Source organism: Talpa europaea (assembly GCF_964194135.1).
Source record: "Talpa europaea genome assembly, chromosome: 10".
Classification (NCBI taxonomy): Eukaryota; Metazoa; Chordata; class Mammalia; order Eulipotyphla; family Talpidae; genus Talpa; species Talpa europaea.
In genome coordinates, this window is record NC_140077.1 from 68,707,256 (window position 1) to 68,724,476 (window position 17,221).

The 17,221-nt window shown below is 45.0% G+C and overlaps 1 protein-coding gene across 4 annotated transcripts in view; it reads right to left on the reverse strand.

Annotated features, from left to right (window-relative positions):
- RPS6KC1 (ribosomal protein S6 kinase C1) overlaps positions 1–17,221 on the reverse strand; it is a gene marked incomplete at both ends in the record, with an annotated part of 126,033 nt that overhangs the window by 29,176 nt on the left and 79,636 nt on the right. For all 4 annotated transcript variants that reach the window (XM_084244842.1, XM_084244844.1, XM_084244843.1 and 1 more), the window contains 2 exons: positions 3,067–3,199; positions 4,372–4,419. In XM_084244842.1, the coding sequence (XP_084100968.1) occupies positions 3,067–3,199; positions 4,372–4,419 (181 nt within the window). The remainder of the gene's footprint in view (positions 1–3,066; positions 3,200–4,371; positions 4,420–17,221) is intronic.

The window sequence follows — 17,221 nt, forward strand, 5'->3', positions numbered from 1 at the left end:
TTCTGTTCCCCGCTCTGCCTGTTCTATTCCCACACTTCTGACTGTACCCAGTGCTTGTATAAATATTTAAAAAAAAAAAAAAAAAGTTCCAGGGCCTCCCTGATGGCGCAGCGGTTAAGTGCTGGGTTGAGAAGCTGCCCGCAGCCTCTGTAGTGCCGGTTTGATCCCCGGCAGCTCCCCGGCCACCGGAGGAGGGTCCCACATGGCGCGCAGACCTCTCCTGCTGCCTGCTGCTCCCCTCAGCAGTGTACTTCGGTCCTTCTGCCTGCTCTGCTCCCCACTCTGGCTCTGGTGAATTCTCTCACCCTCCTGCGCTTCTGACTGTACCCAGTGCTTGTACAAATAAATAAATAAATAATCTTTTTTTAAAAAAATTTTAAAAAAAAAGTTCCAAGTTTATTTTTGCCTTTTATTTCTCACTCAGAAGCCAGTAGCTGCAAAGTGCTTCCTTCTTGCATCTACATGGGTTCCTCATTAAGAACTCTTCCCAAATGCAAATCAAAGCACAGTGGGACACCACCTCACACCAGTAAGGATGGCCCACGTTAAAAAAACTGACAACTACAAATGCTGGCGAGGATGTGGAGAAAAAGGTACACTCTTACCCTGCTGGTGGGAGTGCAAACTGGTCCAGCCACTGTGGAAAGCTGTGTGGTAGACCCTCAGAACACTAAAAATGATCTACCATATGACCCAGGGATTCTACTCCTAGGAATATACCCAAGGAAACCTCCACCCTTATGTTTAGTGCAGCACTATCTACACTAGCCAAGATATGGAAACAGCCTAAATGGTCCCAAACAGATGACTGGACCAAGCAAATGTGGTCTATACACACACACAGTGGAATACTACTCAGTGATCAAAAAGATAAAGTGCCATTCGCAGCAACATGGATGGAGCTGGAAGGGATGATGCTCAGTGAAATAAGTCAGAAAGAGAAAGAAAAACATCAGATGGTTTCACTTACAGGAGAAATATAGGGAAATTTAACAAAGGGTCATAAAAAAGAGAGAACACCTATAGGCAACTAGAGATCTGAGGCTTAAAGCAGGGGAGTGGCAGGAAAAGGGATCAAAATAGAGGAAGGAGGAGCACAAGGGACACTGATGGTAGACAGGTGCTGTGGTGGGAGATTTACAGGGACTACCCCTGAGGGGAGAAATCAAATACTGCATGAAAATGTAAACAAAATTAATAAAAGGAAAAAGAGAGAACTCTTCCCAGAGCCTGGGCTACCTCATATAAAGGAGGGCCTCTGTGCTTAGGGTCACTCCAGACCCACTACGAGCCGATGCTCTGGCGCCTTGTGATTTTGACTCGCCACAAGAACGTCAGTTTAGAAGGGTCTGGTTTACCTTGAAGAGAGACTAGTACATGGTACATCCTCAGTAAATTTGCTGATTAGACAAATCCAGAGTGCCTATTTTCATTATAACTTACTATCTTTGTATTGTAAAACAAAACATATAGTCAAAGAGACGCTTCCCATCTGCCCCAGTTTAAATAATCCAGGACGAACTCTGCGGCCACTCCACTCTGCCATCCAAAGCCAGACACAGTTGCAAGGGCAGAGACTCAGTAAAGACAGCCTGCAGCTGTGGGAAGCTTGAAAACTATGTGTCTGTGACTGCAAGGCAGATTACTCAGGTTTGCCATTGTATCAAAGGAAAATCTGTTGAAACACCAGTAGGCAAGTGCAGGAGAGACGGTGAAAGGGAGGCAGAAGGGAAACAGAAGTGGGGTTTCGCGGACGAAGAGGAAGGAGGAGGCTGAGAAAAGCAGAGGTAAACCAGGACTGAGAAGTCTCCACAGGTAATCTCCAGCATAATCCACACCGGGTAATAGAATATCGACTATAATTACATTCATCCTACTGACCTTGTTCTAAATTATTATGGATTATTACCACGCGAGTTATTTTGTTCCACACCAGAGGTGGCTGTATTTCGCTATCAGATGACATGACCTCTAATTCAATAATGTCTGTAATGCACTGGTATCCTCAGATAAAAGCTGTCTATAATGTCTGAACAAAGGTGAATTAGTTATCCAATTCACACACACAATTAACTCTCTTAATACCTGTGAGACCATGGAGCCCCCTCTGAATTCCCCATTAAACGCCACATATGGAGGTCTCCCCTCCATCTGTAGTTATCTTGTGCTGTACTTAATAAACAATACTAATAGTTTATTGCCCCCGTCAAAAGTCTTGCATTAGTTATCATATAAAGACCTCATTTCACAAAGCAATGACTCATTTTCCCGGGAAAATACATTAAATTCTCGCATTATAACTACTAGTAAAGCACAAGAGTTCTCAATAACATAAAAATAATAACACCTTCATAAAATTTGGAAAATAATCACTTTTTTTTGTTATTTTAAGAATACCTCTTAAAAGTCAAAAGGCAATATTTATTATGTGCATTTCCATTTATGCGCTGCATTCAGTCACTCTAAATAAAAAACAATTTATTTAAATTCAGATGCTAAAGTGCCAAACCAAATCAAAACATGATTTTTTTGGCCACCTGTTCCCTCTCCTCAGAGCTGAAATTTCATAAATAGTTTGAAGGCAGAGTCCACGCCCCTGCTTTGTGCCCATATGTGATGCCAATGGCTATATTCGTGAAAACCCAGATCAGAATAACTAGGTAATGTCAAATGTTAAGCAAATGCCCAGGCCTTCTAAAACAGGAGGTAATTAATTAATTCTTAAGGGATGTTTTTAATTTTAGCCATCTAACATTCATGCATCTCTTCAGCAGAGAACAAGAGAACACAATAAAAATGCTAAAATAAAGCCTTGCCCCGCACTCGTCTGTGAACGGGTCGCCCCACGGAGCACTGCCAGGAGGACAGCGGCGCGGGCCTCCCTGGGCTTTCCAGTCCTCGCGCCTCAGGGGCCCAGGAGGCTGAGTACAGGAGTGAGGAACAAGGACAGCCCCTCCCACGCGGGTCATTCCACACCTCAGCTGAGGTCACGGCAGGTAGGACACCAGGAACCCCAGGAGCGAGGAGGGGCCCCGCCACAACCGGGAGCCTGGACGTGGCACTGACCTTCGGCGTGCTGCAGCACGAGGAACACCGACTCCTCCGAGATGATGTACTTGTGCAGACACACCATGTTGGGCACACAGCGGGGGATGATGGTCTTTCTGTTCCGGCTGTATTCACTGCTTTTCCTCAGACCCTGACAGAGAACAAAAAGGTCAGTTGTACCCTCAGCTGCCTTTGGAGCCTGCTGTGCTCTGTGTTTATCAACCAAACTAATCTATCCCAGTTACTCTGGGCTTCAGAGAAACCACTCATCTGCTGCTCCGTGCCCCTCGGTCCCTGGAGGCTCTGCTGATGGCATCTGGCGCGCGTCCAGAGCACAGAAGATGCCACAGAGCTGCCATTAAAATCAATTACGTGGGTCAGTATTTTTATTAGAGATGCTCTCAAACTAAGTCATCAGGATGACACACAGTTATTTCTCTATGACCTTTTCTTAAGTTTCCTTTTACTTATGTTTCTCTTCAGAGCAGCAGACGGGGTGAGAGCCCCATGTCCCTGAAACACAAAGGGCTTCCCAGCCTGGACGGGGCACTGCAAATTTCCTTTCCAGAAGAGTGCAGGGGTGGTTCTAAGCCTTCTCCAAAGACACAAGGCGTGTGTGGTTTCTGGCATCACGGCCGGTTTAAAAACTGGGGGACAGGAAGGTCAGTGAGGAGGTCCAAGCGGACAGGGACATGAGATGCCGTCTGCCTAGCATAACCAACCGCCATGCTGAGGCACCAGCGGGGAGGAGCTGCAACGGACATCGGCCTGGGCTGATAAGTCTGGATCTGAGGAAATGGTTAAATCTGGGAATTTTTTAGAATATGTACTGTCACGGTGCAGTCCAAATGCAATTCTGAAACTGCAAAACTGGCAGGTTTTTCTTTTCTTTTCCACTTATAAATTGAGTTATACAGAGAATCAAAATTAAATACAGATCCAAGAAAGAGCCAGGAAATGATGACACTTTCCCAAAGAGCTGGAACAAGAATTTAATAGCGAAACTCGAGCTTGTCCCTGCCAGTGTTCCGCCTAAGCTCAGCCAAGGGTGAGCGGAGGGGTGACACCAAAGGTATGGGCAACGTTCTGAAACTACTGATACATTCAAATTATTTCCTCTGCACTGTCTAACCTGAAACTCTTCTTAAAATGCAGGCTGAGAGTATTTATCAACTGTGATGGAAGGACAGAGAGTAAATACAGATCACCACAAACAGAAAGAACCTTCAAACACCCAGCGAACAAATACCAAATGTTTTTTCTTTCAGAAACATAATTTGAAAATAAATTTCTAAATTCATTAACCATACAAATACCACTTACTTTTAAAATGAACGTCTGTTCTGTCCTTGTGTCCATTACAAGCAAAACCTACACAAAAGACACAAGTAATAATTTATTTACAATTCAGTGAAACATTAACTCATAACAATCTTACAAGGTTTGGGGATGTGTTAGAACTGACTCCCCCATATTAACTTCTGAACAGGTTATTTTTTTTTTTTTAAGTCACAGGATTAAAGTCACCTTATCTACCAGGAGTTTTAACATGGTTTTCTTTCCAAAAATGTCATATTTTAGATTTATTTTTAAATGTTTCTTTTTTTTAACCTTCCTCCACCCTTTTTAAATATGTTTCTTAAAAGCAAAGGAAAAATTCTTTTAGACCAAGATTTTTTCCTCATGGAACATGTATGATTAAGTTGCTTAATTTTTTTTTATTACAGAAATTGAACTTCCAATTTCCTCCCTAAAACCCCAAATGTAGCAACTTGCTATAATGTGATCTCAGTAACTCAGGCCCCAGCCAAAGGCTTCCTTTTTGTACTTACCTCCATCTGGACTCATCCTTATCTCCGCTTTCTCCACATCAAATCCCTGTCAGCTCGATCTTATGAATGGATCCAGAATCCATTCATTGCCCTGAACACCCCACACACCTTCACTGCCCTGAGTCAACTCCTCCTGGCCTTGCAAAGGATTTTTCTGACCCCGTCCCCGCTGCCTGTAGTCTGTTCCCCAAACAGTAGTCAGGGGCTGCTTTTCAAAATGTTAGATCACGGCACTCCTCTCATCCAGAGAAAAATCTTAAATCCAAAAAATGACCTTCATGATCTCACACACTATCCCTTATTACCCATCCCCTACCATCTTGATGGGTAGGCATAAGCAGAGATGTCCATATCAGTGTTTCATCATTAGGAGACACTGTGGCAGAGGTAGGCAAGCCTCCTTTTAAAGCTCCAAATAGCTACTAAGGATCTTCGGGTCTGCAGGCCCACAAGGCCTCATCCCTACTATGGCTGTGGTAACACAAAAGCAGTCAGAGTTTGAATGTGGCTACCTGGGGTATTGACGCCCCAGAAACCTGCAAACGTCATAGACAGTATCTTTTTCACACTCCAGAGAGCTGGGAGTCAAGGATGAAAAAAAGACACTGAGCTTCAGAACCAGGGGAGTTAACATCAGGATCGATTTGAGAAGATGATAAAAAATTCTTGATAAATTCTAGACGATCAACTTGAGTAATAATGCAACTTCATTTTTCCCTCTCTTGGGAGAGCCTTCTCTTAAGTCTCCATTTAAGTTCAATTGAGTATTCTCACAGGTACCTCCTGAACTCATCCCTCTTCCTCCCACAAACCCTGTTTCTCCTCCTATGGCACTAAATGACACCACCACCCACGGAAGTCCCAAAGCTCCCTACATCACTCCCTGCCTGTACAGCCGGTGACCGGGCCCAGACAATTCCACATCCGAGTGTTTTTCACCCACCTTCTACTCTTTGGCCTACTGTGTTCTGGAAGCATTCACTTCACACTACACATTAGCCATGTGTAATCAACGTTACTTCTTTCGACTACCCAATGAGATAATTTTACTCTCTATAAAAATGAAGACATTATAGATAATCTGGTAAAAGTAGTTGGTGTAGTCAATTGCTGCTTCTCTCTCATCAAACAAGTACTCATCGTTCCACATTCGGCTCAAGCGTCTCTAACTTACTTTCCCTCACTGTATCCAGCACAGGCTGCTACTGTAGTCTCACTTCTAACGCTTCGATTTGGTTTTATTTGTTTACTTGCCTCCCAACTAGAGTTTAAGCTTTTCATAAAGTGGCATGTTGCAGGTGGAATAATGGTACACACCCCTCTCCCAGAGTAAATAAATGTTCAATAAACAGATGTGAATGCATTCAGGCATAAAGTTTAGAAATTAGATGGCACTATGGGAACGGAGCTCAGAAAGTCAGTCACTTAGACCTGTATACTCTCTGTGAAGACATGCTCAAGATGTGCACACACGCACCGCCCCCACCATGCTTCCTTTATTTCCAGCACTGCACTGGCTTTTCAAGAATGAACTCAGGCAATGCACTCAATGACCCCGAGGCAGGTACATGCTCACTAACCAACTTCACAGGTGCAGGAACCAACCAAACTGCTGACTTGCCTGGCCCACAAAGCTCAGTGGTATTTGAGGTGAAAGTGGCCCCTGCCAGTCTGGGAGCAGGTTGCTTCCTCTTGAACTATTAAGTTGTGCTATTTCAGTCTGAACTTTTTAAATTAAGAGTTGGAAAGGTGAGGGCACACAAGACCCGAGTCAAAAGTGTAATCATCTGTGCCAAACAACAGCTGAGAAAAGGGGCTGCCTGAGGCAGTGAGGGGCTCACCGGTGCCCTTCAAGGCCCTTCAAGGCCCTGCCCTTTGTGCCGGGAGCTGGTGGGACAGGAGCCAGGCCACTCTGAGTTAGCAATGGGTGAGAGCAAAACAGAGGTGACCCCCATAAGCCTTTCCACAGAGAAGTATGTCAGAAGGACCAGAAACACTCAAATGAAAGGAGTGGTAGGTACCTGAGGTTCAAACTATTTTTAGGTAGGGTGGACCTGCTCTCCCCGCAATTTCTGCTTGAGTAATATTCACCTCCAAATCTTGGCCCTGCAGAGCACAGAAACACAATCAAAGGGCTGAACCTGGACAGTTAAATGAACACAAGATGAGGGCAAGCAGAGACCCCACAGACTGGCCTCTACAGAGGGCTTGGGATACCCCGCAGGCCCTGCAGACAAGAGGCCTGTGACCTCTTCTATTTCGACACCAGGGTGCAGCTCGTACAAGCCTCTCACCAGAACGCCAACCCTTTTTTAAAGAAGGTCTACATGAAATAGTAAAGGTTTCACTAGGTAAAGGGGATGGAGAGCTTGCAAGGAAAACTTCCTGATCCAACCAGGAAGCCGCTTAGCTCAACAGAACACACCTGCAACCAGGAGCCGCTCTGCCGGCCTCACTCAGCCGTGAAGCCTGACGTGGATCGGATAAAAAGGCCAAATGAAGATTAATAAACAAGGATGGGAAGTGCTGCTTTGTTTACATTTGCTCTCTTCTCCTACCAAGTTTGTTTGCAACTAGCCCGCGTTCACATTGCGGCAATAAACACAAGAACATATGTGATTTTTTTAAAATGTGCCCTTTGACTGTCAATTTCTCCCAAACAGGTGTTGGCTAAATGATTATAAATTGGCCCCTGGATACACCTCTTCAACTGAGCCGTACAGGGCTGGTGGTAATATAATTAGACCTAAAAACATCAGGCTGGCGAATGCTTTCCATCTGTTTGGCAATGATGTTTAGTTAACAATAGTCTTTAAAAGAAGCACCTTCAACTTCAGTTCTTAAAGTTATTTATAGAGCCATTCTTAACACACCAGCACCCCTGCTAACAAGAGCTTTAGCCACTTGGAAATTATTAGCCATACGGCTGGATACAAAGAGAAACGATGGCCGGGAACATCTGTATCTTTCCTAGCGTACACGCTTCACCCTCATTTAAAGTCATTTCTTAATGAACAGTGCTATGGTGCTGCATTAATATTAGAGTTGCATGCACAAAGATCATAAGGAGCCAAACATTTTTTTAATGCCAACAGTAGGCCAATCTGTAATGAAGCTGTCAGCATAAAGGACAAAATAATAGCTTCTTTAACCCTCAAACAGAATTTGTTCATTTGTGGACGAGAACACATCAATTTAAAAACGGCTCATGGGTTTGCTCACCTTTATAAAGACAAAAATCTAATTTGGTACTAATTTGATACAATTGTCTTTTCAATAAAAGGCTCCTAAAACCATCTTTTATTTCATGATTTAACAAGTACTATAACTAAAACTGTCATGAAATAATTATGTTGGAGAGTATACCTTACTGGGAGAATACAATTAATGTGTTTCTTCCTTCATTTTTCACACTTATCAGCACTGTATTAGCATATGGTCTAGCAGAAGCCACTATCCCGCCTTTGCTGTCGTGCAGTACGGGACGGCTGCTCCGAGCTGGACAGGACAGATGACGTGTTCCCGCAGGGCCAGCCAGGTCTGCTCAGCTCCACCAGCACAACACCTGCCTGCCCCTGCTTCACACAGGGGCCAGGAAGTGTCAGCTGCCCTCCAGGGCCTGGGCCTTTTGTTCCCTGGAATTAGGGAAGGCCCGGGATTTCTCAAGGCAGCACTCTAGGTACGACAGGAGGCAGGGAGTATGTCAAGGGCATCACCCAGAGTCTATTCAAGGAAGTACGTGCTGTAAAAACGCTGTGACTGGGGGGAGGACTGAGGAGAACCTCTCCAGTCAGCAGGCACGTGGGCCATTCCTGGATGTCCCTAGTTACTCAGTTGTTCATTCACAATCTGTGCGTCTCCAAAAATAACTTCAGCTCCAATTCTTTTCAAGAGAAAGAGTTCTTGGATAACTGGAGGGAACATCTATCTCAACTTTGGCACCAGCTACTTCACAAAACAATTAATAAAAGATGAAAAAAGTGTCTAAGCAAAGTCCACCGAGTCACACTGGACAGAACGCCGTGAGGACATCAAGGTTCTACTGCTGCTCACCAGATGTGAGGAACAGACTTTCCCTGTACAAGCCACACCCCTGGGAATTCTCACAACCAGAAGAAAATGGCATCAAAATAACAGAATCCAGAGAAAATGTACCAGCCCAGTTGTGTGAGGAAGACAGCTGGCCTCAACATGGTTTCAGGTAAGATTCTACTTAAGTATAGTTTATTTTGTTTTATTTTTAAGATTTATTTATTTATTTATTTATTTATTTATTTATTTATTTATTTATTTATTTATACACGAACTGGGTACAGTCAGAAGTGTGGGAGGGTGAGAGAATTCACCAGAGCCAGAGTGGGGAACAGAACAGGCAGACTGACGAAATACACTGCTGAAGGGAGCAGCGAGCATGGCAGGAGAGGTCTGCGCGCCATGTGGGACCCTCACCCAGAGGCTGGGATCGAACCTGTGATGCAGAGGCCGCGGGCAGCTTCGCAGCTGAGCGCTCAACCGCTGAGCCACGGGGGAGGCCCAGTATGGTTTTTTTTTTTTTAAAAAAACAGCCTTGCGTAACTTATTAACAAGCCATCAGCGAAACCTGCCCAGCAGCTCTGCAGGAACTGGGGATGCCATTCTGAGAAAATCGCTGTGAACACAAACCGAGGTGCTAGACTAGGCCTTCGCATCCCCCAAGCCCCACGATGCTAACCAAATGGCACTTCTATTGCTAAAACGCACTTTACTTTGTATTCTCTTAATACTCAAATGCATTCTCACTGCTGACCATCAATCCCACCTCCTCCCATGAGCTCTGGTAAAAATCCCACCGCCAGAATACAGCACACTGGGCAACCCTCAGCACTGCCATCTCCCAGGCACACGGTCCCTGGCATCTGAAGCTAGCGGTGCATCCTGCTCTGGCCCAGCGACTCCAGAAGCAGAAGGCGAGCTGCAGCTCCTGAGCATCAGCACAGACAGGCCCTGACACCTTGACGCCTGTGTGGTGGCCTGGGGCTCACAAACGATTAGCTGATGAGTAGTGAAGTGGGGGGGGGGGGGGAGTCAACACCACAGGACACTCCTCCTAACCCCAGGCTAAAGGTGCTTTGTGTGTGATCCCCAGAGATCTCTTTTCAGTAAAGAAAAGCAGGAAAGGACTGTAAGATGTGAAGGGTATAGGAAACAATTCTTTGGATTCTTACCAGTGTTTCCTTTGTGTGAGGACTTACAGAGTGACCAAAGCATGCAAGAGGGCATCACCCTGTGGACCCATGGCAAAGTCAAAACCACCAACCAACCGCAGACACACTGAACCCTCGGAGACAGACCGGATGCTTCAGGCTTCCTTACAAGGCCAGCAACCCCTTCCAAGTCTACCAGGGCTGCCGGAGGAGAAGCGCAGACCCTCGTTCCTTTCCAGCTGACACAGGTATACATGAAACAACTGTCCAGACACCTTGCCCTACTGCAGCTAATCCAGTTACCTGTTTTAATTACAGGAAAACAGGAGGTGAGGCGGGGAGGGACCACACTAGGAAGAGCCACCACGCAAAACGAGGCTGGTAAATAACAACACCAAGAGAAGAAAACCAGTAATTTTAGATTTCTCTAAATGCCCAGACATTTGCAAAGGTTTTAGTATGCTAATTTTTTAATTAAACGATATTTCAGCAGCAAAAGCTCTTTCATATGCACTACTGACTCTTCATCAAACGTTCACTTCCCAACTTAACACCAGCCTAGCCGGTGGCGGCCTGAAGGTTTACCATCTGCTGCTGCCCTAAGTTGCTGCAGTCACCTTCAGAACATACGCATCAAAGCTCCAACATGAGAGACTGAAGAAACACGGCCCAAGTCAGCACGAGGGGGCCAGTAACGCCAGAGGCAGGCGGCAAGCAGGCAACCAGAAAACACAGGACCGGGGAATATCCGTCACCCCACAGAATGCTCACCCAAGGACATGGGGGGCTCTGGTGGCTGAACAAAAAAGAGGAGAAAGGCTACATCTAATGGAATTTAAGTAAATGGGATGAGTTTTCAAAAAGTGGGGGGAGGCCTAGTCATTTTAAGTTACCTATAATTTTATTCAAAATAAGCACAGACTGAGGACAGTGAAATATTCAACTCAGTGTGTCCCAACTAGCTGTGAGGAGCAGAGATGTTTCTATGCAGTCATAAAGGAAGGTCTGCTCTCTGGATGCCATCGTGCTCACACCCAAATGTAACCCCAGGGAAATGTAGAGATGAGGTTTCACAAAAGTCCCAAATGCCCTGGCCACTCACTCACAAATGGCATTTATTTAAGGCAATAATCACATTTACCAGAACACCTCAGAGAAACCAAATACAGTGGTGTCTTCTAAAATACTCAAAGCAGAGGCTCTCATGCCCAACTGCAGAGCAGCTGCGACTCTGAGAAACCAGCATCCGGTTCTCTCTCCGTTAACACGGTCTCCTGCTTCATCTTTGCTGGGGCCTTTTGTTATGCACTAAGAAATCAACCTAGAAGGTATTTTTTTTTAATTACACAATCATCTTTTAATTCTTAGCCTAATAACGGCAACTGGCATTTAGTTTGCATTCATTCTAATCTTAATCCAGATTTGAAGTTCTTCAAAGCTTCCACAGAGAACTAGTTATGAATTAGCTTGAAACCCGGGCATCAGAATGCTTCATGCACCCTGAGGACAGTGGTAATGATGCCCACCTGTCCTGTCCCCACCCCCACCCACCATACTGCCCTCCCCCCCTAAACTGCATAAAACCTTCACCTGCTGAAGGCAACCACCTGTGGCTTCTGGGAGCCACAGGGCGCCATGTGCACAGGCTCCCCAAGAGGCCCGTTGATGCCTCCCTACATGTCTCACCCCAGTGATTTTTTTTTAAGGATCACAGTTTGTCACCATGATAGCTAAACACAGTGGCTATACCCAGAATGACTTTCTCTTCCAAGATATGTCGTGACTATATCATGAATCATACTAGAAAAAGGAAGTAAGCACATTTCTGTGGGCTCAAACAGATTTGCAAATACACATCATTTACACAAAATTCAAAGGCCAGTCATTCCCACATGGCTTCAATCCTCCAAGGGGTATCAGAAAATGACTGACAAAATGTTTTCTTTGACAGATTAACAGATTCAAAAGATGATTTAAGAAATGTTTTTCCATTTCCCTTCTAAAAGTTACCAGCCAAAACCCTGGGCTATTCATCTCTGGCAAATAACTAAATATAATCCTGCCCTAAAGCAATGCAAAATATTGCTCTTCTCCACAGAATCATCCAGGGAGTAATCATTTCAACCATAAACGTGAGTCTATCATCTCTTCTCTCCCTATTAGCCAATATCAAGGAATGTGAACCACTCAAGACATCTCCTCCCAGGAGGTGACGGTCACCACTTGGTGCATAATGAAGTTACCGCAGAAATGTCTGCTATACACACATGTGAGCACAGTGAGTAAAGTTACCACAAAGAAACATCTGGCTATACACACGTGTGCACAGCAAGGAAAGTTATCACAGAAATGTCTGTTATACACACGTGTGTGAACGGTGAGTAAAATCACCACAATACACACGTGTGCAGTGAGTGAAGTTACCACAGAAATGTCTTGTTACTCTGTGTGCATACATGTAGGAAAAGTCTCGCATGTTAATTCTCTGACTCCCAGGCTATGGCTATTACTTCATAAAATCTACTTCCAAAGGACATGGTGTCTTTGTAAGAAAACTGGGTATAAATATAGCAGAAGGCAGAATTAAAACACAAATTGAGTCTAAATAACTGCTGAAGAGCTAGGAAGAATCCACTCAGGAGGCTCTTCTCAATCCAAAGGCTTCATTTAAAAGCTAGATCCCAACACCTTTTGTCTTTCTCATTTTGATTGTCTGCTTTGTTTTATAAAAGCAGCTTGCCCAAGGCCATAAGTGATGATTCTAAAGAGAGGTTAAAACTCTGAAGTTGTGGGTTTATAGGCCCAAGTTCAGCTCCTGCCATTCAATTTCATAATAAAACCATTTATTGTATTTCTCTGGTTTGAATTCTCCAGTTCACTTGGGATAATAACTTGACACTTTAAAATTTAAATGAAAAGTAATTCAATTAAAAGTATAGTCTAGTGCAAATAACTTTAGAACCTTCTTGTTTGCATTTGCTAGAAAAGTCTGATCCTCCAGTGCTGATATAAAATGCATCCACTCATACCCTGGGCTTTCCTTCTGCTGAAGGGGCTCTATAAATATGCTCAACTCACAAGCCTGAAAACCAAAATGACCTGAAAAGGCAGCAAGTTATTACCCAGTGTTCAGAATCAGCGCAGTACGTACTCAGTCAGTGCTAACTCATTAATGACAATGGACACCGAGGCCACCTCTTCCAGGCAATCAATACGGTCCCAACCAAGCTGTCGATGTCAAAGGCAGTTGGATTCCAGTTCAGAGGAAAACATCTCAAGGGCAATAAAACTTTAAATGCCATTTTTTTAAATGTTTTTAATGAGTTATGTACGTTTGTAGCAGATAGAATTCAACTTCGATATTGATTAAATTTTAACAGTATTTTAATAGGAGCTAGAAATTCTCGTGTAAGAATACAAGTGCTCATGATGTCAGAAATCCCAAAATATCTCCCAGCACACATGAAACACAGGCACTGCACTTACTCTCAACATGAGGCTGTCCTGACGCTGCAGCGTGCAGAGCGGGAAGCAGTGGGGCAGCGGCCTGGGGTTTCAGCTCAAAACCCCCTCCTGCCCTGGGCCTGCAGATGGACGTTCTGAGCTGCAGACTCAGTATTTAAAATCTTACAACACATGTATTGTCCCTTTCTGGTCCCTTTAAAATTGTCCAAGCATTCATGGAAGCCCCACTCCCTCCCCTCCCAGACAGCACAGCATCTACTGGCACTGTCAAGAGACCAAAACTGAGGCAGCATCTGCCCCAGGGCAGTCAGCAACAAATCCACACAGATGAAACTCATTCAAACAAAAATGCACTTCATATGGAGCTTAGTCCAAAGTCTGAAGCTGAGGACGGGCGATACAGCGGAAGGGTCACTTTCTGCCATGGCTGGGAGGACAGACCGAGCAGAGACAGCAGGGAGGAAAAGCGGAAACTAAGCCCCACTCTCTGCATCAGGGACACTCTTCTCAGGCCCTAAGTCCTACTCACCAGCCCCCACCCCACCCCACACCTCAGCATTCCCTCAGGAGCCCCGGCCTGTGAGGTCCCCTGGCACCCAGGCACTTCCTCCACCCAAGCAATTCCACACTGTCTGCTCACTACCGGTGTATTATTTCCCAAGGGATTATAAACTCTGAGCACATAGAGACTAAGTGTGTTATTTATCATTAGATCTCCGGCTGTGAGGACCACACTGGACACACAGCAGGAGTGCGACATCTGCTGAATGAAGGAATGAGAAAGCAGAAAAGGAGAAGACGTGCAGGTAAGTAGCGAGGAGGTGGGTCAATCAGAATGAACCACCTCTTCCCTCCTTCTGTGGGGTAATGTGAGTGGGGAGGTATCAATCATTCAGCCACTTTTAACAGCACACACGCACACACACGCATGCACACGGATTCTCTGCTGTTTACAAGTAACGGCCAGTAGTGCAAGATTATGCAAGACGCACTCACTAAGCCGGAGTCTGACAACTGGGAGAGACATGCCTGAGCACAGGAAGCAGACCAGCTCTGCCACTGAATGTCCATGAAACCCACGCCAAATAAATTTTTTAAAAAGGAAAAAAAATGCTCGCTCATGTGAGGCATGTGAAATATTGGTGGCGGGGAAATAGCAGAAACTATGCACAGGAAGGATGAGGGCGATGACAGGTGAGCTCGAGGGTTAAAGAACACCCGTGGCCACACGAGGTGACGGCAGTGGTAAGCAGGAGAGGGCCATGAACAGCGAGAAGCGGAGTGCGGATGAAGGTCACTCCAGGCAGCACAGCACTTGTGAAGCTAGGGAGCATCACCCAGGCCACAGGCCCAGCACCACCACAGCCCCAAGGGGGAGATGTGAGTCTCTTCCCCAAGGAAACAAACTGGCCTAAGACACTAAACACCCAGACACTGACATTTATTAGGTCCCCCAACAAAACATCTGGGTAGTCATCCAAATCGAAGGCCCCGAACACAGAGTGCCACAAGCACACCAGAGCCTGCACCCTGCACAGCAGTGCGAGAGAGATGCAGGCAGATAGGCAGAGGCAACGCCCGGGGAGGGGAGAGGAGAAGAAAAGTTGCCCCACAGGAGTCAGCAGCGCGATGCAACCCAAAAGACTGAGGAGGGAACCCTGAGCACCAGAGTGGAGGGTGAAGGGCCGGGTAAGCCAAATAAAATTTGGGAGGAATAAACAAACAAAAAATTTCGCCACTTGGAAAGACAACAAACTCTCATATCTTGAAATGACTGAAAGTCGGTCAGTGGGAAGGTGGCATGTGGGAGTATCTCGGAAGAAGAAAGGGTCGAACTATCTCAAACCATAAATCCAATGACTGGGTTGGGAGTGCTACTGTCACACATGCTCCTCACAGCCCACGCATGCCTGGCTCTCCTGCAAGGCCATGGAGGAGGCCTGCATCCTACACAGCGTCAGACCCAGCTCCTATACGAGGCCACATCCAAAATAATAAAATGCCCTGAAGTGGAACAGTCGCCACCAGGATGCTGCAGGTGGACCACAGACGCGTCAGGCCTGGGTCACTGGACCTCCCAGTTCTTTCTAACCCAGAGGGTATCCAGCCCTTGCCCTAGCAAAGCAGATGGGACTCATCCCTTTACTTCAAAATTATTCAGGCTGTCCAGTTATAAAACTGCCCATACAAATCTGTCCCTAGAGATGTTAGAGAATCATACTTCAAATGCTGAAAAAAAAAAATGGAGCTCTCTGGAACAATAACACTATTAATCCAATATATTAACATTAATATATAGTTTTGTTAAGTCTTGTTAATCACTATATATACCAATTATAACTAGTTTGTACAGTAATAATTAATACACATAATACACTTAGTTATAGTTAAGATGTGTTTAAAGAAAGAAGAGAGAGAGCCTCCCTGGTGATGCAGGGGGTTGAGAGCAGTGCTGTGAAGCTGTCCACAGCCTCTGCAACACCAGTTCGATTCCCGGCCAGCCAGGGAGCTACCCACATGGCGCAGCAGACCTCTCCTGTCTTCCCACTGCTCCCTTCAGCAGTTTTCGATTCGTCTGCCTGTTCTGCTCCCCGCTCTGTTTCTGGTGAATTCTCTTATCCTCCCGCACTTCTAGCTTATACCCCAGTTCTTATATGCATAAATAAATAAATCTTTAAAAAAAAAAAAAACAGGAGAGAGAACAAGATACCAAAGTAAAGAACACTGTGAAACGACAAATTCCAGTGCATGTCAGACGTGAGAGTCCCTTAATTTTTTTTACTTATTTTGTAGAAAAACTGGGGTGCAGGCCAGGGGGTGAGAGGATTCACCAGCGACAGAGTAGAGAGCAGAACAAGCGGATCTACTGAAACACACTGCTGAGGGGAGCAGCAGGAGACAGGAGAGGTCTGTTGCGCTGTGTGGGTAGCTCCCTGGCCGGGAATCAAATTCAGGCCCCAGAGGTCACAGCACTGAGACTTAACTCCTAGGTTAAGTTAACTTAGTGGTTAAGTTAACCCCTAAGAGTTTTCTTTCTTTTCTCTTTTCCAATCTGTGTATCATGCTTCTTTTGAGAACTTCTAGTACAACGTTCAAAGGAGTGGTGGGAAGGGGCTTCCTTGCCTGTTCCTGATGTTAAAATGGAAGCTTAGGTTTTTTTGCCACAAAGATGATACTAGCTATAATTGTTTTGTAGGACTTTATCAAACTGAGGAGGTTCCTCTCCAGTCCTACTTTATTGAGTGTTTCTATCTTCAGTGCATGCTGAATTATGTCAAATGCTTTCTCAGAATTGATTGTGATCACATGACTTTTCTTCCTTTGGCTGTTGATATGCTGGCTTAATTGACTAACAAAGGCTGAGCTGGTCTTGCACAGCTGGGACAAACCTCTCTTGGTCACAGTATATAAGTCTTTTTATACATCAGAAGATTCAGTTTGCTATTATTTTGATGAGAGTTTTTGCATTATGTTCAAGAAAGAAATTAATTTATCTTTTAATTTATCTTTTTTCTTGTAACTTTTTTTTTTTTTTGGTGTTGAGAGCATGATAGAAATGAGTTAGAAAGTATTTCCTGCTTCTATCTTAACAGATTACAAAGAGTTGATATAATTTCTTCCATGAATTAACCATGTAGAACGACCCACAGGCTCATGTGTGGGTGAAAGAAAATTTTTCCTGTCACCAAAGAT